The 24,557-nt window shown below is 39.3% G+C and overlaps 1 protein-coding gene across 1 annotated transcript in view; it reads left to right on the forward strand.

Moving 5' to 3' along the window:
• The first annotated feature begins 843 nt into the window (after positions 1-843).
• maml3 (mastermind like transcriptional coactivator 3) overlaps positions 844-24,557 on the forward strand; it is a 135,602-nt gene continuing 111,888 nt past the window's right edge. Inside the window, exon 1 of the mRNA XM_015388204.1 lies at positions 844-1,215. Coding sequence (XP_015243690.1) covers positions 844-1,215 — 372 coding nt within the window. The remainder of the gene's footprint in view (positions 1,216-24,557) is intronic.

Below are 24,557 nucleotides of genomic sequence, written 5' to 3' on the forward strand. Positions count from 1 at the left end.
TCGTCCCACTCTCCAGCCCTCTGCTCCGGGTTTTCGGGGCTCCTCTCCGCCGCTCTCTGCTTCTCTCCCTCTTGTCCTGATATCACTCCGCTGGCATGGTGAATCTGTGGATCTGATTATGATGATGGTGGCAGCCAGGAGCCACTGACTACACACTTCCGCTCCTGCTTTTCATATCCGCGTTTTCTTTTTTTTTTTTTTTTTTTTTTTTTTTTTTTTTAGCGCCGTCTGCGTTAAACTCGACTTGCTTCACAAACGGTCTATCGAGGGCGCTTGTGCTCCTTTTTAAAAAAAAAAAAATATTTTGTTTGTTTCTTTTTTTTTTTTTGTAAATGTAAACCAACTAAAGGCAACGCATGAAATCGCCGGGATTTCTTTCAGGGAACAGGAACGTTATGAGATGCAAGTTCACCTGGAAACTCCTGAGCTTGTTCGGTTAAGGCAGCAAAACTTTTTGTCCAAGGAGAAGAGCACAGAGCGGCTCCAGGAGCCGCTGCTGCTCCTCCGCGGGACGGTCTGCAGCTCCATGACCGGGGGGGGACTAACCTTTATACTGTGGAGTTGGTGTTATTGTTGCTGTTAGCAGCGTGGCAGCAGCAGCTGTATTGTTTGATGAAAGTTATGAGTTTGTCTTAGCTTTGCAGCCGGGTTATTTCTGTGTGCGTAAAGCTCCGGAGACGCGCTCGGTGCGCAGCCCTTTAAACCCTCGCGGTGTTCGGCCGCTTGTCGCTCGCAGACAGAAAAAAAGAAGTGGAGGGTTGGCGGACTGGGGAGGTGGAAACAAAAAAAAACAGAAAAAAAAAAACAAAAGTTCCTCCAAAATAGCAGCCCCTCGCCGCGGTGATGGGGGACTTTGCCTCCCCCGCTGTCGGACCCAACGGCAGTATCTGCATCAACAACAGCATGAACCCGGCCAGCGGCAGCGGAGCGGTGGGCATCCCTAAACACAGCACGGTGGTGGCGAGGCTGAGGCAGCGTATAGAGGACTGCCGGAGACACCACACCATATGCGAGAGCAGGTACCAGCAGGCGCACTCAGAGCACCTGGAGCTGGACAGGAGGGACACTGCCCACCTGTACCAGAGGAGCCTGGAGTCCAGGACCAAGAAGTCTGGCGGCGGTGGAGGCAGCAAGCAGCCGCAGAGCAAACAGCAGCAGCATCAGGACGCGGACTCTGCGTCCGGCACGGAGCTGAGGAACAGCACCCTGACTGCGGTGAGGAACCCGGCATGCACGCTGCTGTTTCAAACACTATGCATGTACCTGCACGGTGCAACACACGCTGCACGTTTTCCACCTTTAGTTTGTACTCTGCAGCATCCGCTCCATGTTTGGGGGCTGCTGGTGACAGCTGATCGGGATGAGTGGAGAGGAAGTCTGAAAGTTTATGAAAACAGTTCAGATTTTGTTTAAAAACAAAAAACAAGCTGAGAAACTTAATGGCGTTGGTGGAGGAGGAGGGGTCATTGCATGAGGAGAGAACTTCTCCTTTTCTTGTTTGTTATCGGGTGGAAGTTGTTCTGCAAGACAGGCCAGCAGCAGCAGGGTTGCAACATTATAGTTTCCTCGCTCTGAAGCAGCACTAGTTCATATTCCAGCTTTTCATATTATCATCTTAAAACTAAAGCTCCATTGAGTTAAAAGTACTAAATCACAGCCACCTGTTTGCTGAAAATCACTCTCACATTGTCTTTTTGATTACATACTGCCAATATTGGTGAAAGTATTTTATTTTTTGTAAGATTGAATATTTTGAGAGAAAAATAATTTTTAAAGTGTATGTTTTATTTTTCTTGCAGGAGATAGAATAGATCCAACCTATTTGCAGTGCTACAGTGATCCTCTGTTGGTAGGGGGCAGTGGTAACATATGGAGGATGGCTGAGCCTCACTGTTTACTGTGGATCAGATCTTTGGATGATCAGATTTTATTGCCGGTGTTTGATGGCAGCAGGTTGTAGGGAAGACATGAAGAGTGCAGTGTGCTCCCCGTTCACATCAGACCCCCACACCCACCCACCCCTGTGGGCAATCTCCAGTTTCCTTTGGAAAACACCAAAGGATACGCGTTGGGAATGTCAACATTGTCATCCCTTTTGTTGCTGAGATGAGCCCTGTTCCTCCCCTTTTGAAATGCTAAATCAGGGCGTCCTTAATTTTCCGAGCCTGACTCGGTTGGTTATTTAAGAACTGTGCAGGCAGGTCCAATCCCAATTTGAGAGCTCTGCTGTGATTTTTTTCTTGCTTTTTTTTTTTTTTTCAAACAGTGCAGGATCTCCCAGCGGTCCTTGTGGACATTATACCGATCCGCCCATTAAATGGCCGGCAACAAATGCTCAGAGAATGGAGGGATTACTGCTTAAAGACACAGCACCGTCCGTTTTGCCTTGGTCCCTTCTCTGCTCCTTTCCCAGTCTCTGATGCCGACAGCTTGTATGCAAACACAACAGTCAATAGCTGAGATACACAGTGCTGCCTGTTTAGTAGCCCCCCTTTTTAATGCTACATTGTGAGTTCTTGGCAGTGTGTAAGCTTGGGTTGTAGCAGGGCAGGGGGTAAGAAAGAGAGCGATGTCTGCAATCCCTCTCCCCCAGTTTCCCTCTGAAGAACAGAGCTGCAGCTAGATGGCTCCATGTAGTCACTACAGAGGCGAGCATTCGAGGAAAGCCAAGTGAGCTGTTTGGTATCACTACACAGACGTGCATATATCTAAAAAAAATCCCTGGAGGGGGAAATCTGGAGGGTCTGTGCTGCAGACAGGTTCTTTTGAAGTGTGTTCTTGTTTGAATGCAGCTTCACCTGCAACTAATGAATGCTGCGGTTTGTAGGATCTCAACTTTGTTGGAGATGTAAAGTTCACAGCATGAGGCTAAAAATGACATAAATAAACTTTTTTCACTGTGAAATGCGTTTCGTCTTACTCGTTGCAGGCTGTTTGTAACGGTGGGGTGGCTGCAGCGTGTCAACGCCAAAAGATTAAGGCGGGATGATTGGCGTACAGCTGATATTTTCAAACAGTTTCCTAAGCTTGTTCGACCGTGTGCATCCCAGTACAATGTGCCGAGGTCTAATGGTTCTCAGACACACCCACATAAGGGCAAGTCTGTAATTATGGAAAGTGTGTGTTTGCGTTTTATGGACTAAGAATTAGTGAGGCTGGAGCGGACATATGGAACCCGCTGCCTCTTCCCATCTAATCTCACAGCAGTGCAGCAGCCTGCTCAGTCTGCAGGTGAGAGAATATTTCCAAAGATGCTCTGAGATGTTCGGTTCGGGGTCCGTTGTCACAACCGTGGTTGGAGACCCGCAATTCAACTTTAGCCTTTAGCCTGTTTGTATCTGTTCTAAATGGCTATTTGTTTGCGATCATTGTCCTTTTTTGACCCAGTTGTGTCCAGCTTTCTGCCCTCCGTCTGCTAGTTTCATGGTAGTTGTCCATCTCATCCAGCTGAACAGTGTCACTGAAACAGACCCTCAGCATGATCCTCCCACCAACATGCCTGACAGTTGGTAAAGTGTTCCTAATCTTCACTCCTCCGTCTGCCTCCCATTTGATCATTAAAACTTTGTGTAAACTCAAGCATGTGGCTCCAGTTTGAGTCAGGTGGGTCAAACCTGGATACAATTCTGTTGTTACTACAGCATGATGACCTCAGATACACGTTTAAAGGTTAGAATGGATGAAACAGTTTAATGTTAAGATTTGAATGGCCCCTTTAAATATAACAGTTCTACTAATAAGTTTTCAAAAAATCCTACCAGAATTATGCAAGAAAGTTGTCGTTAAGGAAAAGCACATGGTCTGGTTGTAATCTATAAGAAATTGTGACCCTGGTTTGGAATGGAGAAAACTGATAACCAATTCAATTTGCATTTTCAACAATATTTCAAACTGTACCATTCCTTCATAAAAGTACCATAGATGAGTGTATATAAAGTTTCTACCAGAATTATACTGTTAAAAGAAGGGAGGGCAGTGAAAAGGAGAGTAATACACAGGTAAAGCCAAATAAAGTTCAATAAGCTCTGTGACGTTGAGTTCTATCTTTCTTATATTTCGGATAAACATGAACAAAACAGAGATGTTTTTATTTACTATGTCAGCAAGGGGAAATTAACCAGAAATAACTGGTGACTAAAGTTTATCACCTGGGTTTGATGCATGTAAAATCTGGTGCCCAGCTGTCAGGAGTGCAAAGTTGATAAATTCATGTAGGGCTGAAATGATTAATCGGATGAATAGTGATTAATCGATTATTGAAATAATTGTCAACTAATTTAGTTATCGATTAATCGTTAACTGGAGTATACAGACTATAACATGCCTTTAGCTGACAGAGCAAACCACTTAGAGCAGTAACTATACCAAAATTGTTAACAAATATATAAATATTTTGCATTTGAGATAAAAAATCTTTTCCATCTATCAATATGCTCTAACCAGAACTCCTCAAGTGGAAAAGTTTTAGTTTCATCAGGTTTATTTCTGAAAAAAAAACTTCTTTTAGCAACTTTTTTTGTCTGACTAATGGTGAAGTTTCTTGTTCAAGCTTTCTGGATATGAGCATCTTTGTAATCGAGCTGGTTAAATACAACTGCTGTAAAATATTTTCATCTACAATAAATCATTTTCCTGAGGTTTATAAGAAACTAACTTTAAAATTGGACGTCAAATCAAACTAGACAATTATGACTTTTAGGATTTTCAATGCTTTATTCTGAAAAAATGAATCTTACCATTCACTATGCCATGTTATCACATAATCAAGAGTATGATAGTAGGAATGTGTAGGTCTTATATTTGGAGGACCTGCTTTTTGGATTTGCTTTCAACATTAAGAAAGATGATAGTTTTTATTAATGCTTAGGTAAAAGGCGAGAGTTGTTGCTACCCACTTTTACAGATTTCTTTATTTCCTTTTGGCTTCACCACTATTAGCTAAAGGTGTCAATAACATTTCCTATGAGTAGACTGGACCTCTCATCTGGTGGAGAAATGAATAATAATTTGTCAGATTCATCAGACTGATATCTATGTGATGCCCTAAATAAATGTTTTTCTGTGCATTCATCTTCTTAAGGTGACATTTGACAAGGCACAGACAGCAGGTGTGAACTTGCTAATTACACGTGTTGTGAATCCAGCGCTAATAGAGAAGAAATTGGTGTTGTTGTTTTTTTTCTGTTTTATCCTCATCAGACTAAGAAGAGCAATATGGATCCCTTAATAGCCTGGACGTTATATATTACTTATAACTTCTGAGTGCATCTGAGGAGATGCACTTTTTTCTAAAGTTGAAAACAGGTATCTTTGTTTTGTTTTTTTGTCCCGTGTCTTTTATTGATTCATACTAACATACACACATTTTATGTTTTATATCTGTTATAATTGCCAAAATTATTTCAGTTTGAACCAAAATAAGACTCGGTTGATACAAAAAGGAGAAATATATGTTAAGTAATTTAGCTTTTTTTCTTGATGATTATTAATTGATACACCTTCAAGGATATTTGGTAGAACTGAGTTTTTAAACTGTTATGTTCTGTTTGTATTGGGTGATTTTTGCTGCTATTTTTTAGCCCCTACAAATTCAAAAAAAAAAGAAAAAATAGATCTGGACTTTAAAACATCGAATTTGTTTTTCCTCATGCTAACCTTTAACAGATCTAGCAGTACGCTTAAGTAGTTGTCCACACAGAAATCGCAATCATGCTACATTTTTTACTTTGTCTGTTTTGAGACTTCATACCAATATTTCCAGATGTTTCTCATTGAACCATATTTCTGAAATTCACCAGTCACTCAGCAAAAACACACACACAGCATCATGATGCCACCTCCGTGCTTGACAACAAGATCCCCCACCACCACCACCACCATTCAAATGAAATGAAGGTCAAACACTTTGGTTTCAATTTCAACCCACCATAGAGCTTAAAATTTGACTTTCCAGCTATAAATGTGTTTGAAAATAGCTTTTTTAATGTTTTGTGTCACTTTCTAATTAACTGCCTGTTCATCACTCAGTGTACTCTCAGCCCTGGTTGATAAAGGATTAATTTTGCTGTTAATAAAGAACCCCCCCCCCCCCAGCATTTCTATGCCTTTTGCTTTTGCTCCAAAGTTAAAACAAGAATATCACACTAAAACATGATCATCTTTGGGACACAGAACCCTCTTCCTTCCTGAATGGGTGCGATGGAGGGAAATTCCCATGTTGTTTATAGATGTAACTGATGGAACTGGCAACTTAAGGCAGTTGACTATTTTACCGAAGGACATTTTTTTTTTTAGGTTGTGCCTGCAAACGCTAATATAGTGAAGAAAGGTTATTCCAACCATTTACGTTAAATGCTGGGAAGAACTTTTCTTTACCTAACCGTTTCAAAGGCATTAGTAAGATAAGTATGTAAACCTGTAGTCAGAAAGTGGTGGGATAAACGGCTTAGTTTCTTTGAATGCAGAATATGGAAATATCTGGCTTTGGCTGAATTTGATGGTTTAATAGGAAGGGATTGCCCGCTGTCAGAGACTTTAACAACGACAATTGAACCGACTGGAGACCATCATGTTTTACTGAAATCTTGTTTGTTGCCAGGATCCAACCTGTGACCTTTCGGATACAGGCACATGTCCCCTTCCCCACTGCCCACCATGTAGCTTCAAAGCAGAAGCAGCATTTTTTTTTTCTTTTTTTGACAAAACATCCAGTCAGATCTGATTATCTAATCGGCAAGAAGTTTACAGCTGCGGGGCCGGCGTGCGCAGCGAGGGGCTCGTTAGTTCCACTGAAACATGCTAGCCCAGGACGGTCTGTCTTCTGTTCTGTTCGTTTTTTTGGCATTCCACTCACAAAGGAATGTCTCTCTCTCTCATATACACACACTTACACACACACACACACACACACATAATCCTGCCCTAGTCAACTCTTGGCAAAGGCCAGTGTGGGTGGCTGAGTCTTCATGAACTGAAGGCCTTCCCTCTTCCCTCCCTTCCTCTGTTCAACGCGTCTCTGGTTTCAGCGTTAGTGGCGTTCATGGCGCTAATGTGGCGTGAATGGTCGTCTTAGTAGCTCCGGCATTGTTAAAGTCAGCTGGGATCGCTGCCCACTTGCTATATTTAAACTCCTTAGCTGGGGTGAAGCTGACACTCGTCAGCAGGCACACACGCAGCATGTGACGTCGACACACACGCGTGACATCAAAAGCGTGTTGTTTTTGACTCATGCGCCCGTTCGACTGGCTCTCTTGGCCTTGGCGGTGTCTCTCTCAGACTTGTGTGCATGACATTCAAATGTCTGCTTCTCCTTTTCTTCTACCTAAAGCTCACTTCTCAATGCACACCACACACACACAAGCTTTGAATGTCTTTGATTTGGGGCGTCTTTGACCACATTCTCTTCCTCCCACGCTTGTTCACATGCTTGACAGCAACGCACACTTTCAGAAAAGACCCTTGATTGAGAGAGCAAGAAGTTTCCTCGTTTGAGCAAGTCAACAACTTTCAACTCCTACGATTAAAAGACTCATTTTACATCACAAAAGTTTTCAAACAATTAAATCTTTTCACTTTTTGTCATATCAGAACAACAAACGTTCCTGTTCTTTATTAAGATTTTCAAGGTTAGACCACAGAATAGTGCATAATTGTGAAGTGGGAGAAATATCAATGATATTTTATGTTTTGCACCTCTAGAGGTTAAACTTATCATCTGTTGAGTCCGATTGGACAGAGAACATGTGTGCAAATCATCCTTTGGGTCTTGTCAAATTCTAAGTTGGCTCTATATCTTGACTAGGCCATTTTATCCTAGATCTTGCTACACTTTTAGAGACGTTAGTTTGCAACAACCCAAACCTTTCTTTCTTGAGCCTGGCACTGATTTTTCTCTTCCTGTATGTTAATTTTGTGTTCAGCTCAATCAATCTTCCCAGGCACTCTTCCTGTTTCTGCTGTGGAAAAGTATCCCAACAGCATGATGCTGCCATCACTGTGAGTCAATAGATGGGGTCTCCAGGGTGATGGGTAGATTTAAACCCACACATAGTCTTTAGCATGCAAGTCAGGCAAATGGTTAAAATGAACCTTTTCTTATTTTGTAGATTAGATTTTGTAGTTGTTTCTTGACATCTTTGAAGGCTATATTCTCACTGTGCCTGCAGCAGGTGCCTCTTCTCTGTCCAGTTCAGTTATTACCTCTGGTCATTTTGCCAAATGCAGCTGCTGTATTTATAAATCGGTAATCACTAAAACTGCAACTAACGATTATTTTGTAAGTTGATTAATCTGTTGATTATTTTTTTGATTAATTGATTAATAATCTAATAGCCAAAGGTTCCTTAAAGAATGTTTTTTTATGAAATTAAACCAGGTGAAACTAAAACGTTTCCACTTGAGGAGTTCTGATAGAGCATATTGACAGATTGACGTTTTTGTTATTTTAAGGGCAAAATATTTTTGTTTTACAATTTTGATATAATTACTGCTCTAATTGGATTGTTCTGTTACCTAAAGGCATGTTTTGCAGTCTCCATACTCAATTTCTCGATTACTAAATAGATTTATTTCAATATTCAATTAATCACAATTAATCCAATGAATTGTTTCAGCCCTATTAATCACCCTTAGCTTTTTTTAATCCTGTCTTTATTCTGTATTCGGTTGATTTCTCCTTAGAGGACAGTGTCACAGCTAGTAACAGGGTCAACCACACTCCTCATTAGGATAAAAGTTGACTCATTCTTAGACTGAAACTCCTTGGCAGGGATTTTAAGGCTAAGGTATGAGCTCTCTGAATGCTCTGAGAATCTGTGAAAACTGGCTCAGGTTTGTAGCTGCACACCAACCACTTGAACTCTACCGGTTATCTTAAATGTTCAAATGTCTAACCAAATCATGCAAACAGCTTGCTGAAAAGAAACTTGTTGTCTGATTGCAACCAGCTAAGGGGTGCTTATTCATATAGTATTGGGGCTGTATGCCTGTGCTTCTGCATGTATGAAAAGATGTGACATTAGTTGGAATAGAAAAGAATCAGAAGGTAGGAGTAGATTTTCTTGCTTGTGCTGCCGTTTGTGGATTATCTATTGATTGAATGGTAACTGATAAATGTAAAGGTTTGAATACATTTAATGATTTTGGGAAAAACAACATAACTTGCGGTAATACACATCCTTTTGTATCTCTGAATGATTTTCCCTTTGTTGGTAGCACACTTGCCTTGGAACAAGAAGGCTCTGGGTTTAAAACCAGCTGGAGGTTTTTCTGCAGAGTTTGCATATTCTCCCAGTGTGTGTGGGGTTCTCTCTGGGGACTCCTGCCTTCTCTTACCATGTACAGAATACAGTGGCGGCTGGTAGAGTTTTCTCCAGGGGGGGCTATAAAATTCAAAATAGATGTATACCACAAACCAATCAAACTTATACTAAGTTATCACACCAGTGTTTTATATGAATGCCAACAACAAAAAACATTATAAAAACACTTTAGAAAAACAAAAACATAATTTCATTTACATTTTGTACATAAATCTTGCCCTTCTGATGCTTTGTGAAGGCAAATGTGTGTTTTGCATGGTCCAATATTGTTTCAAAAACCTAAAAAAATCAATGTACCAGTTTAAAAATGGAGAATCTATTATTCAGCTATATATTTTTTAATATATAGCTGATATAAAAGCTGTTTATTATCTGAGAATGTGTTTTTTTAAGAGCCACTATGAAAATGAGCAAATACCTAGAAAAAATACACTATGTTATAATATTTTCCATGAGAATCGCAGATTGTTCATTCTTCTTTGCCTTTTCTAAAAAGTTCTTTAAATCAGTCCTAGCTGTCTTTATTAATGCTGGGTCTGATCCTGACTTTTCAAAAAGGAGGCAGGAAAGCAGAATAAAGCTTTAGCCTCGCTAAATGCAGCTAGCCAAGACTTTTAGCTAAAACAACTCCTGGAAAATGACCGAATGTACCGTCTCCCTCTGTCTTTGGACTGCTGATTAATTTTGATGTTCTGCTGATCAGGTCCAAATGATTTCACCTCCAGCTTCTCTCGATAAGTTTTCTTTCACTTCCATGACTTGACCTGTCAATCACCCGCACTAGAATTGTGTACATGCATGTACAACTTTTAACGAGAGTCTCAATTGGCAAAGATTTTTGCGCCCTATGGCGGAAATATGTCACCAATCCGACAAAAAATGAAAACGGCTTTATTCGTCTTTAATGATTAAATATGTATCTTTCACATCTAAAAAATATATATCAATATATTTCAAAAATATTTTAATTTAATTATTTAATAAAATTTTATATGTCTTATTTAAGGTCATTGGGTGGGTGTGGAGAGGCCCTAGCGCCCTCTATTGGCCAGCCGCCTATGAAGCTTTTAGTTCCCTTGTATTTATTGCTTCACATTGTTGCTTTATTTGTCATTAAAAACTAGCTGTGATTTTTTTAGCTAAGATTTATTTCCTCAAACATCAGCATGTAGAACGAGTAGAAAATGATTGGTAAAAGTGACAACCAGTGGTTATTTCTAATTTCTCTCTGGTTGTATCACACAAGGGAGTGAAGAGGCTCAATCTGTGTGTGTGAGAGAGAGAGAGTGGTATACTGATTCAAAATGAAACCAAGCTTTACTAAAAACGTGAATGTTGTTGGGAAAATCTTGGGCTGAAGATGGTAGAAGGAAGTTTTTAACCATTAGTCTGAGGAAATGGTGTTTTACAATAGAGAAAACCATATCCACCTTTCAATGGTTTCTACCTTCATGAAATTCCATCGTGAATGGTTTGTTTCTTCAGTTTTTTTCTTACTGTGTTTATTGTTGCGATGACACAAAGTCGCATCGATCCTTTCAGGTTAAGTTTATGTTTTCCCTCTCCTGGGATGCCTGAGGAGCGCCGTTCACGGTGGGCCTTTAAAGTTGGCATTAGCCATTTCTGTTTTTATCTGTTGGGTTGTAGCAGTTAATGCTGTAGAGTAATTTTCTATTTGAAACATTTAATTTAATCAAATTTGACAGTTTGTCTTTAAAAGAGAAGAAATGACGAAGAATGTGCACTTAATATTGTTTTTTAATTACAAACTACAATGCAAACTCTTTTTTTTTTGGTATTGACTGTTTTTTTAGTAAAATAGGTTTTGCAGTTTCGAGTCAGTTTTCTATAAAGCCCTGTTATAAATCATAAACGAGATTAAAATTATAATTGGTGACACAATGAACACTGAGTGGGATTTGCAATGAACCAAATGCTATTTGCCCATTAATCGTAGTGAGGTATTTGACGGGAAATTGTTAAACTTAAACGCTTAAACAAACAAGTTAAAGATGAGACCTTGACCTTGGATACAGCTGCAGAATCTCAACACTGCTGTACGACCCATCGCCTGTCTAAGGCCCCACAGTCTGAAACACTTTCCAGTTTTAAAGCTAGATTACTTCCAGGTTTGCAGCGGAAAACCTGAACAAGTTCTTTTCCTGTTTTTAATTGTAAATAGATTAGATTTTGATGTTTAGGGCAGTGCTGGGTTTATGGTTTAGGGCATGAAAATAAAGAATTGGCAGAGTTATAGAGCCTTTAGGGTGGTGCCTGCAAGAGATTTGCCCCATAATATGTTGGTGTAAATGATGTTGATTATGAAGAACATAGAATGTGAGATAAAGAAAGGAGCTAGCTTATTGGACATGCCGTATTTACAACTTTTACTTCTGCCAAGTCACTGGGAACATTAAAACCGGCTGGCCCAAATAAAGAAGGTGTGTCTTTAACTGTCAGATTAGAGATTATTACCAGTGATTCATTGCATTGGTTTTGGTGTGAAGTGCTTCTTCCCTTTTTGTAGGAAAGAAACAGCTTTGTAAAGTAACGTTTGTCTAGAGTTTTTAAAACTGTGACAAAGTGTGTTAACTTGGCACAGATCTACCTTTTCTGGACTTTAGAACTGCATCAACACTGAGGTTATTTCTCAGTGTTGTTTTTTTTTTTTTTACACAAACTCTGTTCTATCAAAGCTGAATTGTTAAGCAAAGATGTGAATGAATGAGAGCAAAATGGGTAACCTGTTTAAATAAATCATGAGCTCTTCAATTTTTAGGGCAATCTTTTTTTCATCTAACACCTGTTGATGCTCCTGTCATGCGTAGGACAATGACTGAGCTATAACCAGGCCAAATCTTACCTTTTCACACTGTGGGGTCTGCTACTATTCTACAACTGTACTTTATGTGTTTCTGGTTAACATGACCTTACACCTTCTGCTGTGGTGCAGGCATTTTAAAACCTGTGTAATTGTTAGAAAACATCAATAAATCAGTGATGGTTGGTTTAAGGCTCCTTGAAGGCACCTCTTTACCTCCGTGGCTGTTTTGCTGCATGGTGTCCTTGACTGATCTTTCTCATGTTTTTCTGCCTGCCTGGTCTTTGCCTCTCCATGCCCTTCTGTTCCTGCCTCCATTTGACCTTTTGTTTGTCCTATCCGTCCTCCCTTCTTTCCTCTCCATCATTCCGATGAACTTGTTCTTACCCCCCCTCCCCCCATGTCTCTGTTGATCCCTGGTTCAGTCTCGGCTAGCAGGCTTAGAGCTCTAAAGCTCTCTCAGCACAGGTCGGATGGCAGGGAGAAATCCTGTGCTAAGAGGGAATTACGTACAACAAAGACTCTGAAACATACAGAGGCTTTTTTTATTTTATTATTCGATGGTTTTAATTATGCAAAGATTAATTTCCATTCTTTTCACCAAACATTTGTTTATCTGCATCTGCTGGCGTTCAGACCTGCAACATGTGCCCTCCTCCCTGCTTTGCTGGATGACATTTGTTCTTTCCAAGGCTGGCCACATTCCCCCCTGCACCTTCCTATTGAGCTGCTGTCATGAATTTTTTATGAATGTTTGTGTGTGTGTGTGTGTGTGTGGTGGTGGTGGAGGGGGTTCAGCGGCATCAATAGCCATTAGTACAGCAGCTGTGGTAATTGTGCCACCGTGGCTGCAGTGCAGGAGGGGAGGGGGGGATACATTAGCTGATAATGCTGCAGAGGGCAGGAGGAGGAGAAGATGGAGCGAGGACACAGAGGGACAGCAGGACATGAAGAGGGAGGATATTGACTGTCTGGCGGGGCAGTTAGCCACATGGTTGCTCTGATGTACACCAGGTGACTCCCTGTTTCGCTTTAGTTGTTGGATTTGACACCATTGGTCTCGTTATTGTCGCGTGTGGGCTTGATTCTTAGAATTTATGTCCATCTGTGTATATGGTAAGAAGATTAGTATGCATATAGGGTGTTTAAGCCAAGAATTATTACCAATCAATGAATGTATCTTTGGATCTGTTCAATGTGAGTTATAAAGGTAATAGGAAAACTTTTTTTGGTTAGTTTTTAGCAGGAAAAGTGTCCCTTCTTTTGTAGCATTGGGACCTCTCCAGGGAGAGAGGTTTAGCTTGTAGCAAGATAACGTCCCTAAAAGTACAGCAAGATCTAGGAAAAAATGGCCTAGTCAAAGTTCAGATATAGAGTCTACTGAGAATTTGAGACTAATCAGATCTGATGTAATGTGGGATCAGCAGCTCTCTCCCTCCCTGGCCATGCATTACATCAAAGCAAGAAAATGAAGCAGTCTTTTTTTTTATTTTATTTTTTTTTATTGAAAACTAAGGTGAATTTTTTAAGTGCATTTTTTTCTTGAATTAAGCAGGTAAGTGAGACACTTTGAAAATAGAACAACACAATTTAAATATAGAATAAGAAAAAAACAACAGCATTGTCAGCAAATACAACTATTTACAGACAATGCCTGTAAATAGACCTATTTCAAGAAATTTTTACTCAGTTTTAGATTATTTTTACTGTTTACTAAAAAATTCAAAAGTTGGTTAGAGCAGTGCGCTCGTGTTCTGAGAGGTTTGCAAGTTCCCGGTTAGATCCCCATTGCCTCCACTCTGGGTTCCTGAGCAAAACCCTTTACCTTCGAAGTTCACTTATTATGTTATTACTACCATTTTTTTTAAACTAAAATGCTGTTCTGGATTCAGACAAAACAGTGTGAGACCAAATGTCTTGCCAGGTCTGAACTATTTCCATGGTTAATCAGTAGATTTTTTTATATGATGGCCCACATGAGGGTAAAGATAAAAAGGAATTGGATCATTTTAAATTATTTAGAAAATTTAGTATAAATTAGATTAATATTTGAGCCTTTTAATTGTTTGTCTCCATATTTTACGTAGAAGAGAAGCTTTTCGATGTTGAGGTCTCTGGGTGTAGAATGGTTTGTTTTACAGTATAAAAAGAAGGTAGTGGGTATGCAGTGGGCATATGTGTTGGCAAAGGGAAGCTTTTTATTAAGCTTACATTATTGGTAATTTATTGAGAAGTTATATTATTTGTAATATTACCACATATTTCTGTGTTTTTCCCTATATAAGCCCTTTGAAGATGTAGTAAGATGCACTGATGCAGGTTTGGTTTTTAATTCATAACTGGAGCTGAACAATCACCTAAATAAATCTTCAAATATTCTAGGGAAATAAGTGTTTTTATGATGACCTGTTCTGTGAGAAATAATTAACAATTTTTTTTTCTGAAAGCTGAATCGGTTCCTGTGGCTCCAACTTTTATAGAATCCCTAACCTCCACAGAGCCATCCACAGTAGGCAGATATTAGATGAGCGATATGTATAAAAATCTTCATTTTCTTTAACAGCCATTAAAATGTAAGGATAATGGGACATGGAACTTCTTCTGTTATGCTGACACATGGAAGGCATCATCTTCAGCACATCTATAATTCAGTTTTTTCCTACAGGGATCTACATTTCTTTTATTTTTTTATTCAAAAAGTTTGATTTTCATACAAATCAGCATTACAAAAAAACAATAAACATAGGTCAAGACTTCAGATACCAAACAATAAATTATTAACCAGGATATATAACCAGTAAACACCACAGAAAAAGGAGGGGGGTTTTACATACAGCCATTTCTACCTTTAGTAACAGTTAGTCACACCAGGTCCAGGCAATATCTGTGATATATCTGTGTTTATATCTAATAGCATGCCTTTTATCTGTTCTACATGTTAAAAATTGAAAAAAATCCGATAACCATGTTTCAATAGAAAATTATTTTGATTTCTGTATTTTCCGGTTTAATTTAGATTTCTTTCCACCCATATTTCTGACATTGATAGTTGCACTTCTTTATTCCCTCTAAGTAATTTCCCTCTGGGATTATTAAAGTATTTCTGATTCTGATTTTGATTCATACTAGTGAATTCCAGGTAATAAAAAAAAAGTCCAGATTTGTTTCTAATTCTAGATGATGTGATTACCTTCAGTATGGAGTGAAAGAAGCATAAGATGCTTGTTTTTCAGTGCGGGTATCAAACATTAATTTCATTAAATTTGTGAAACATCAGTAAAAAAGAAAGTCATAAAAACACTTTCATTTAGATTCCCATACATAGTAAACAAGTATTTAAGAGTTTATGTTGGAAGTTAGAAACTTTTTATTTTTCAACTTTGACACCTAAAATATTCTTTGTGTCACATTGTGTAACATATTTAAACAGAATCTAAGGGTAAATAAAATATTCATAATAAATAAGAGATAATTTTAAAATGATATCTTTGGTTAAGTTTGACCTTCCATCAGGTTCTCAAATTTATTTGCTCTTAAACCATAGTATTTATTACCTCCCCTCTCCTCTTTAAAACAAATGCTCATGCACAACCCTGTACCCGCTCCTGAGTTTATTAAATGGGTGTGAGAGCGTGCACGAGCCTGAACGAGCCCATTTCTCCTTGTGCACGCTCTGTTTGAAAGTTGATATTTGCACCGTACTTTCCAAAAGAAGATTTGCAATTTTTCCACTATGTCAGACTCACCACCAGTAAGTGAAAATGGGGACAAGCATGCAGGGCGGCCTTACGTAAACATCTCACCAGATTGATTGACAATTAGGAGGACCACTTATTTTGATGATCCACCCAGAAAAAGAACATCCTTCACTATACCTTTAAGTCCCACAAATCCTTTTACATGTGAACATTTTGTTCCATAGCTTTGTCAAAATAGGCAATAAAGAAAAGGCTCCAAATAATGGGATTATTCTGCAAAGAATAAAGCAACATGTCAGAAGACTTTAGATTTTGTTATGTTAGTAAATGTCAGATCAAAAGAGCAAGTCTTTCAGGACATTAGGAAGAGGAAGGACAAAATAAGTTTGATAATCTGATTCAACTAAATTTTCAATGTTTCCATAAAATGTGATTAAAAAGACAACATAAAACTCAACAGGTGTGAATAAGCAGCTCCTTAAACTCTGTTCCCCGCCTCTCTGAAACCTCTTCGTCAAACTCGACTGGTTCTGGTTCAGGGTGAGTCGGAGGTTTTGTTTGGTAGAGCTGAATCCTCTGTCAGCTGCCTGTCTGCGGATCGCTTCCTGAATGGTTCCTAAAATAGCTGTAGCAACGATCAGGAGCGAGGAAACATGCCAGCTGCACTTTTTCAAACCTCTCTCCCTCTGTGCCTTCAGCCCTCCTGGTTGGTATTAAATGGAGTCCAACACCAGAGAGGCCAGCAGCAAACAGACTGGAGTTCCAGAACAAGGGTTTGTTTCAAGTTTGAAAAAGGGGAAATAGTCAGAGAGTTGTAGGTTTGGCATTAGATGATCATTCAACGGCAAATTGATCCAGTTATGTTGCATCATCGCTGCACTGTTCTGTTTTTAATATTTATTTTTATGGCTTCCTATTATCACCATGATGAAGGATTTTATGAATTCATCACTTAACTGATACAGTTTAACCTTGAAATCTTTCTCCATAAACTTCAACTCTCCTTTCAGCATTCAGCCCTCTCTTCTAAGTTCTTTTAACTTTCCTCTGGTGAAACTAGGGAAGCATGATGCTCCCACCGCCATGTTTCCCTGTGTTTACAGGTTATTTGGGTATAATGGGCTGTGCTGTTTGTACGCCTCATCGTATTGGTTTTAAGGTTTATCAGACTAACACAGGTGTTAGGAGAAGCTAGTCTAGCCTGGATGTTTTCTCTCATGATTCTTCTCTTTTTCACCAGTTTCAGACTCTATTATTTTTTGAGAAACTTGTTTTTATCTTTTTTTATTGTCTGCCCCTTACTTTCTCATGGTGTATGTAATCCTTTGAAAATTCTCTCTCCTTTACATAATATCTTTAAACAAAAAAGTTGCATTTATTTTTTTCCTTTTTTTACTTCTGCAAACAAAAAGTTGTCAAAAAGTTGGAAATTATCTTTATTTCAGGTCAACCACATTCACAAAAAGTCTTACATTTTATTTAAAACTGAATATTATACTCGCAACACATATTTTTTTTTTTAACATTATTTGACCCTAATGGGTGTCCTTGTTAATTTTTACAGTTAAATTGTACAGAATTTGTTAATTATGAGTGGAAAAACTTGTTTATATGGCCACTGTTTAGGCCTTTCTTATTATTTATGGCACCAAACTGTCATTCAATCTGTTGTGTACACTTATTTATGTTTTTTCCATTAGTTTTTTTTTTGAAGTGATTAACTTTTATAAAAATGCTGTATCTTTTCCCTCTGCACTGGAGAAACTCTTTCTAAACCTAACAAACGTAATCTGCTCCGTCATGATTGCAATGTGAAGAATGTAAACTGAGACTGGTTGTTTGTCGCTGCGTTCTTTCTGTGGATAGTGAGCATGTTTGGTGGGCAGTCCAGATGCTGACTCTTTATTTATTATTTTTTTCCACTTTTAAGAAAGAAACATTGTGGTGTTTATTCATAATCATAAAAGTTTTAAGCGGGTAGGGAGCCATTTTGAGGTTCTTTGACCTGACTTTAACTTCTCTCCTATTTACCATATTTAAACAGTTTGACTCCTTGGTCACCTTTGGGTGCTGATTTCTTTCTCTCTACGTATTCCACTCATGTCTTCACATCCTCTATCATTCTTTATCCTCCTCCTCTCTGCCTTTCTGGCTTCTTCTCGACTTCCTGGCTAAAATTCAAGAATACCGAAAGAAAGGAGAACGACAGATGTTTACCTTCGTCTCTGCTGTCACAAACTGTTACATCGCGCACTGGAGCTCTGCTGCAAAAGTGTGTGGAGTAGTAAAAATAGCCAGGAGAAAAAAAAAAACTACGACTCCCTGAAGATCTTAAAAAGATTTGGGTCAAATGAGGAGTTGGTAGATTAAACCTCAGCTGAGTGAGGACGTGCTAACCTTTTACCCGTTAGCTCTAGTTTTAACATACTCATTGTAAAAAAAGTGTTTCTGAAGTTTTTTTTTCTAGCATGTTGTCAGCTAAAGAGTCATTACGTTTTTTAATGAGTCTTTAATGATGGAAGTAGAAAAACATAACTCAGAAAGTCCCCAGAGGGTCCTCACTGGCAGCTACTGGAGGTCCCTGGAGGCCCCTGAATGTCCAAATCTTTGTTATGCACATATGCTAAATATTGTGGATCATTAGCACTTTATTTTCTCCACCACTGCTTTTCCAGCTCATTAGACCCATGTGATATGTATACTTGTCTAAAAACAATACAGAAGTTTAAAGAGTGTTAAGATAACTTGTGTGTCTAAACCTGTCCTGGATAACTTAACCTCCAAAAAAATCAAACAAAGTGAAGCTGTTACTGTTTTTGCTGCACACTGCTGGTCAGCTAGCAAAAAGAATGAAGCTACATGGTTTCCATGCTTGCAGCAAAGGGACATCAGCATGGTTAGAAGTGCCTTTTCTTTGTAAAAAAAGAAAAAAAAAAAACCACATTGCTCCTGTTAAGGAAACAAGGTTTTGAAACTGACGTTGATGCCGTGTGGTACTCCTGGATGGTTCGCCATTTGTTCCCACAGACAGCGTCTCGTGACAAACGCTGGTTGTACACATCCCCATTCTGTTTGTTCATTTTTTGTTTTGTTTTTACCAGTTTGCACGAAGCCCAAGTGGTAGCAGGGAAGAACCCTTAAAGCACTGGCATATTTACTATACACATGACTGAACACAAATGCGGAGGAAATGACTTTTGCAAAAAGACTTCTAAAGCCATGTTAAAAGTTACACTTATGGCGCAAGATTGTGTCATTGGAGCTAAGTTAGGAATAGACTTCCTCTGTTGACTCTTCTTCTGCTACCAGTTGGTGAACACAAGCAGATTTAAAATGATGTGCCTTCCACTAGTTAAGATAAAAATTCAGTGCCTGTCCTGGGCATCAGGTGAGGGAACAAAATGCAAAATGATGTCCCTGATATCCAGATTTCGTCAAATTTTAGCACACAGAGTTGTACAACATTCTGCCAAGGGCTGCAGGCTGGCTACCTAAGCACATTCGTTGTAAGTCTGTATACATACAAGAACTTATTTTCATTAAGAAATATCTGGTTTTGTTATTTGGATATGCGGGTCCTCACTCGGCTAGATCAGTATTTAGTTCTACATTTTGTTGGTTAGCTCTTAGATTAGGAGGTAGGTGCAATCTGGCTGGCCAATCTGGTAGTTTAAAAAAGAAAATAATAGTAAATGCCAGATGGATTATAGTTAAGTCATTTATGGTCAAAACAGGCATAGTTGGGTCCATGTTGTGTCACTTTGTGGTACTCTCGCTGGGTACCACTGATTTAGTTGTTTATTTTGGCCCATTTTATGAGAAAATACTTCATCCACTATGAAGCTGACTTAAACACACCCAGCAAAGCATCCACCTGGGGTGGTTATTTTAACTGGACTCTCTGGTTGTTTCAGGGGAAATGATGTTGGCCTGTTAATGGACAGCAGTGAACAACCCTCTTCAAACACTCTCTGGCATGAAGGGCAGTCACAAGTGATCATTAATTGCAATACATCACTGTAGCCTACAGGAAATCACTCAGGCCTGGGGCCATCCAACTGCACAGCTCCATGGCCCCACAGCCATTCGTTCAATTAATACAGCAATAATACAGCAGTTATTATGTGCACAGGCTGCCAACTTTTAATTTAATGGCCTCTGTCTGGTAAATAGTCGAAGAGCAAGACAAACTGACTGAATGCAGCCGAAGAAGTTTCAGAGTAAATTGTAATTGATAATGCAGAATTCCAGCCTGAATGTGAGGATACAAGTATAGAAAATAAATGATGTTGTTTAGGTCAAACACAGGCTGTTAATAAGAAAAAGGTGAACACTAATGATAAGTATGAGGAGCAAATCAGAAGAAGTAAGTCCTGGACTGTGGTGGAGCTGCATCAGTTCTGATTTCTCAGCGATATCTGGACTTATTATCACAATTTATAAAATTAACATTTAAATGTTTGGCAGGAAAGGTTACAAGATGGTGACCTGCAGCCTCTCCAAAGAGGCAAAGCGGAGCTAATTGAGGCGCTAAAGGAATATTTGGGTTGTTTGTGAAATGTATGCATTGAGGTTAAACTGATCTGAGAGCTTTTATCTCTTGTGGAAATGGAGCTGAGGATCGTGGCACCAAGGCGATACAGCTGTACATCGGGCCTTTCTCTTTGTCTGCGTGCCTCTCCTCCTCACTCCTCCCACCCAGTGGCAGTTTTTTGGACAGTTCTCTCACTGTTGTCATAGGGACTGTGATGCAGAGAGCCTGAACAGGCTGCCTGTCTGCTCCGATACGTCAAGTGCTTGCGGATGATGGGGGGAAAAAAAACAGTCATCAGGGTGCACTCAGCTGAAAGAGGAAACGTTTGGACAATTATGTAATATCCGTCTTTAATCCTGTGTGTCCATCTGTTTTACTGACTAAACGGAATGCGGATTGTTGAGCGCAGTATTATTTATAGTAATCTAGCAGTAGAAATGTAGTCTTCTGTGGCTTTGATAGCTGTGTTCACTTTCCTGACTCTCGTCAAGGCAGGCAGGGGTGAAATGAGGAGCTTTCCCAGAGTGAAAAGTTTCCATTTAAAATGTGGGTCCTTTGACAGGAGCCATCACCGTGCACACGGGTCGGGGGCAGAAAGGAGGAGGAGAAGTGAAGATGAGATGGGATGGGAGGAGGAGGCGCTAAAGGAGCCATGTTGGTTTGAACTCTAGGTGAGACGGAGAGGTGGAGAGAGCGAGAGTGAGAGGAGGCTGGGTTTGTTAACAAGTGGGAGGTTTCATGAGTCCTTGTGACGCTGCGGCTCTCCATCCCAGAACCGTGTTGTTGGACATCATAAGGGTGTCTATAAATAGGAACCCTAATCTGCAGAAGGAGAACTAAAAATAGAGCGATGCAAAGAGAGACGCAGCGGGATGAGGAGACCTAGCAGTTAGAAGTTTTAAAGAGAATAAAAAGGATCTTCAGCTTTCACACACACCTGTAATTTAGCCCCACTGTCTCTTTAAGAGGAAAACAAGCTGCTGTTTTGGAAAGTACTGCCGAGATTTAAGAAAGAATGTAAACACAGCAAGGACAACCTTTGCTTGTTGTTCCCCTGCCTCCTACAACCTGATGAAACTTGAAGCTTGTAGGAAGTATGGATGCATTTTAAGGGAGTTTGGTTAAATGTTTATATTTAAATCTTTGTGAAACAAATTTAGCTTTATTAATTTAGAAATAGACACTTAAAGGCATTTAGATCTCCTTTCATATATAATCTATTTTTTGTCCATTTGTTTGTTTTCTTTTTGTTCAATTTTAACATTTTAGAACACTAAGCACAACTTGATGTGCTTCTACGTCTTTCGTTGACCAAATATGGGGCCCACTCCAATTTTCTCTTGCACTTTGCCCCGCCCGGACCTCTCGCTCTGAACCATCCAGCACCTTCTGGTACCTTCTGATAGATGAACCCAGTGACTGCAGGGTCCATTGTAAGCTTCTGTTTGTCACAAGGAACCGTAATCTGAAGTGTTTATGTTGTGTTTACTGTCATCCCTGGTTTCTTAGAGCCACAGTCTGAATTTGATGCCTCTTCAATTTGATGGCTCTTTGCTGTCTGCTGTGTTTCATTGTAGAAGAAAAAAAAAGTTTTTAGTAACTTTAAAAATGAGCAGTTTTAGTCAGAGCAGCAGATATTTGAGGATGTGAATTATTGTTGTGTTGGCTTCTTGTTAAAACACCTCTGACAACATTACAGGCAATTAGGCGTTGATTGTGATTGATTGCCTGGGTCGAGCTGCATTCACGTGTCATCCTCTGACATGTAAAGGAAAGATGGTGCTGACTGTGCCGTGCGTATAAATCCAGTATAAATAAAACCGCCGCAAGGAAATGGTGGTATAAAATGCGAGAAAAAGAATCTCTGTGTGAAGTTCTCCCCCTGATCTTCAACTCATAAGATAAACTTTCTAAACTTCTAATCTCCTCTCTGCCAAACGCCTCCCCCCCGTTCTCCCCTCTCATTCATAGCTTCCTCAAGTCTTTAATTATGTTCACTTACTGAGGGAGTTGGGCGGGTGGGAGTGCATGTGTGTACTCTACAGTTGCCTGCACGCTTAAGCCTGTAATTAGTGTTCTTTAAGATGACAAAATTTCTGAGAAAATGTTGGACAAAAAAAAAAAGCTGGTCTGAGCATATGCATGAGCGTAGACCAAGAGGTAGTGCAGCCGCTTTGGACTTCTTAAGAATAATCGTTCTTTTTGCTTTAGGTTGTGGAAACAAAATTATAATTTTGTAATTTAGTATGAGTCTGTGCTCCTTTTCATTAGGATATAAGGGGATGGATGCATGGAAGCCATGAGTTTAGCTGTAACGAGTCTATATTCAAAGCTGTGCGTGTGCAATACTGAGTGTTTTAGAAAGTGACTCATCTTTTGTGTTTTTGCACATACAGTAACCTAACACCAAGACAGTCAAGCACCAGAACATTTACTCTCCCCCTTTTCAAACAGCCCTTTTTATCGCTCATGATTGTTTTCTCCCCGTCCTTGTATTCCCTCTTCTTGCTCATTCTTTCAATTTTCTTATCTATTTTTTCTGTATTACTACCTTAAGCACTATCTTTTATTCATCTCATTTCCCTACAAAGCTGTTGTCACGCTAGTTTTTCCTCCCCACCAGGAGGATCATGTTTCAGTCTCATCAGGCTGAAACTGAAGCACGATTGGAATCACTGTCACTTTCCTTTAAGCTTCAAGCCACATATGATCTAGCAGGTCTTAATTACGGCATAGTTACATCTGTTTAACTAAACAGATGTAACTATGCCAAATGTCCATTTGCTTTCATGCAGATGACATACACATTTACAATTCCTGTAAATAGATGTCAGGGCTTTGCCTCTTAAATTGAATGACTGTAGGAAGTTGGGGGCAATACTTAATTGGGTATTAAAATTAAATAAACAAACTGACTTACTGAGATGGATCAAGTTTTTAACGGCCTCCTCTGGTCAAGGATAAACTGTTTATTAAATATGTGACTTAAAGACGGTTATTAATGCTTTTATTAGCTCTAAGCTCAGTTATTGTAGTGGAGTCTGTATTGGTGTCTCAGTCTTTTTTCAGATTTTTTTCAGGGGCTTCAAGTCTTTAAATCAACAACTTCAGACATGAACAGATCACCCCTTTCCTTTTTTCCCCTTTACAATGACCTCTAGTCCAGATTTTTTGTTTGCATTGTTTGCTTTACAGCCTTGCTCCGCCATATTTATTAGAGGTTCTACATCTTTCTGTATAGGACAGATCTCTGAGGTCATCCAATCAAGCTTTATTTGGACAAGGACAAGGATTGATATTGGGACAGCTTGGCATTTTCACCCTGACCCTGAAACCACTTTCCTTTAGATATTCACCACCCCTGAAGCATCTTTAAATCCAACCTTTGGGCTTTTTTTTTCAGGCAGGGCTTTAATAGCAAGTATCACTGTGGCAAATACATCCTATTTTTGGCAAACATGGTTGTGGATAATTTATGTTTTCAGTCACTGTCTTACCTTCCAAGTATGATGAATTGTAACGAGATTTGTGAGTTCATAAATTCCCGAAAATACATCTTGTCAGACTTCATCAGAAATGTTTCGGACCAATGAAATGAGACCAGTGAGATGTATGACGTCAACGAGTTAGTTTTTCTTCAGCCAGAGGCTGAAAGAAAACTAACATGGCTGCACCAGTTTTAGCTGGAATACCCACCATTTCTTTTTGCAAAAGCCTTAAATGGGAAGAGTTTCTGCGTTCCTCATGACCAGATTTGGTAAATATTTGATTTATCAGTTAACTCTACTAGTTGTGAAACAAATCAAGCTGCTGTTGCTGTGATTGGCTAAAAACGTGACATGGGAGGCAGGTACCCAATCAGCTTAGGAATTGTACTGAATGTTAAGTTGCAAAAAGTAATCATCCACCATGAGATGTTCCTTAACAGTCACATATAGTTAATTATTTTTTCTTTAAAAAAAAAAATGATTTTAAGCAATTAAACCATATTTTACTGTAAAGAAATTACCTGTTAGATATCCCTCACAGGAAGTCACTCATAGTTGGTCATATTTAGCCATAATCGGAGTCCAAATAAGGAATAGAAATTAGTTTAAGTAGAAGGTAAATTACCTCTAGAAACTCTTTAAATCATGCTGGATTCTAGCATAGTGAATTATATGTTGCACTGAAAAACAGAATTA

The sequence above is a fragment of the Cyprinodon variegatus genome, unplaced genomic scaffold (assembly GCF_000732505.1).
Source record: "Cyprinodon variegatus isolate N-32 unplaced genomic scaffold, C_variegatus-1.0 Scaffold416, whole genome shotgun sequence".
Classification (NCBI taxonomy): domain Eukaryota; kingdom Metazoa; phylum Chordata; class Actinopteri; order Cyprinodontiformes; family Cyprinodontidae; genus Cyprinodon; species Cyprinodon variegatus.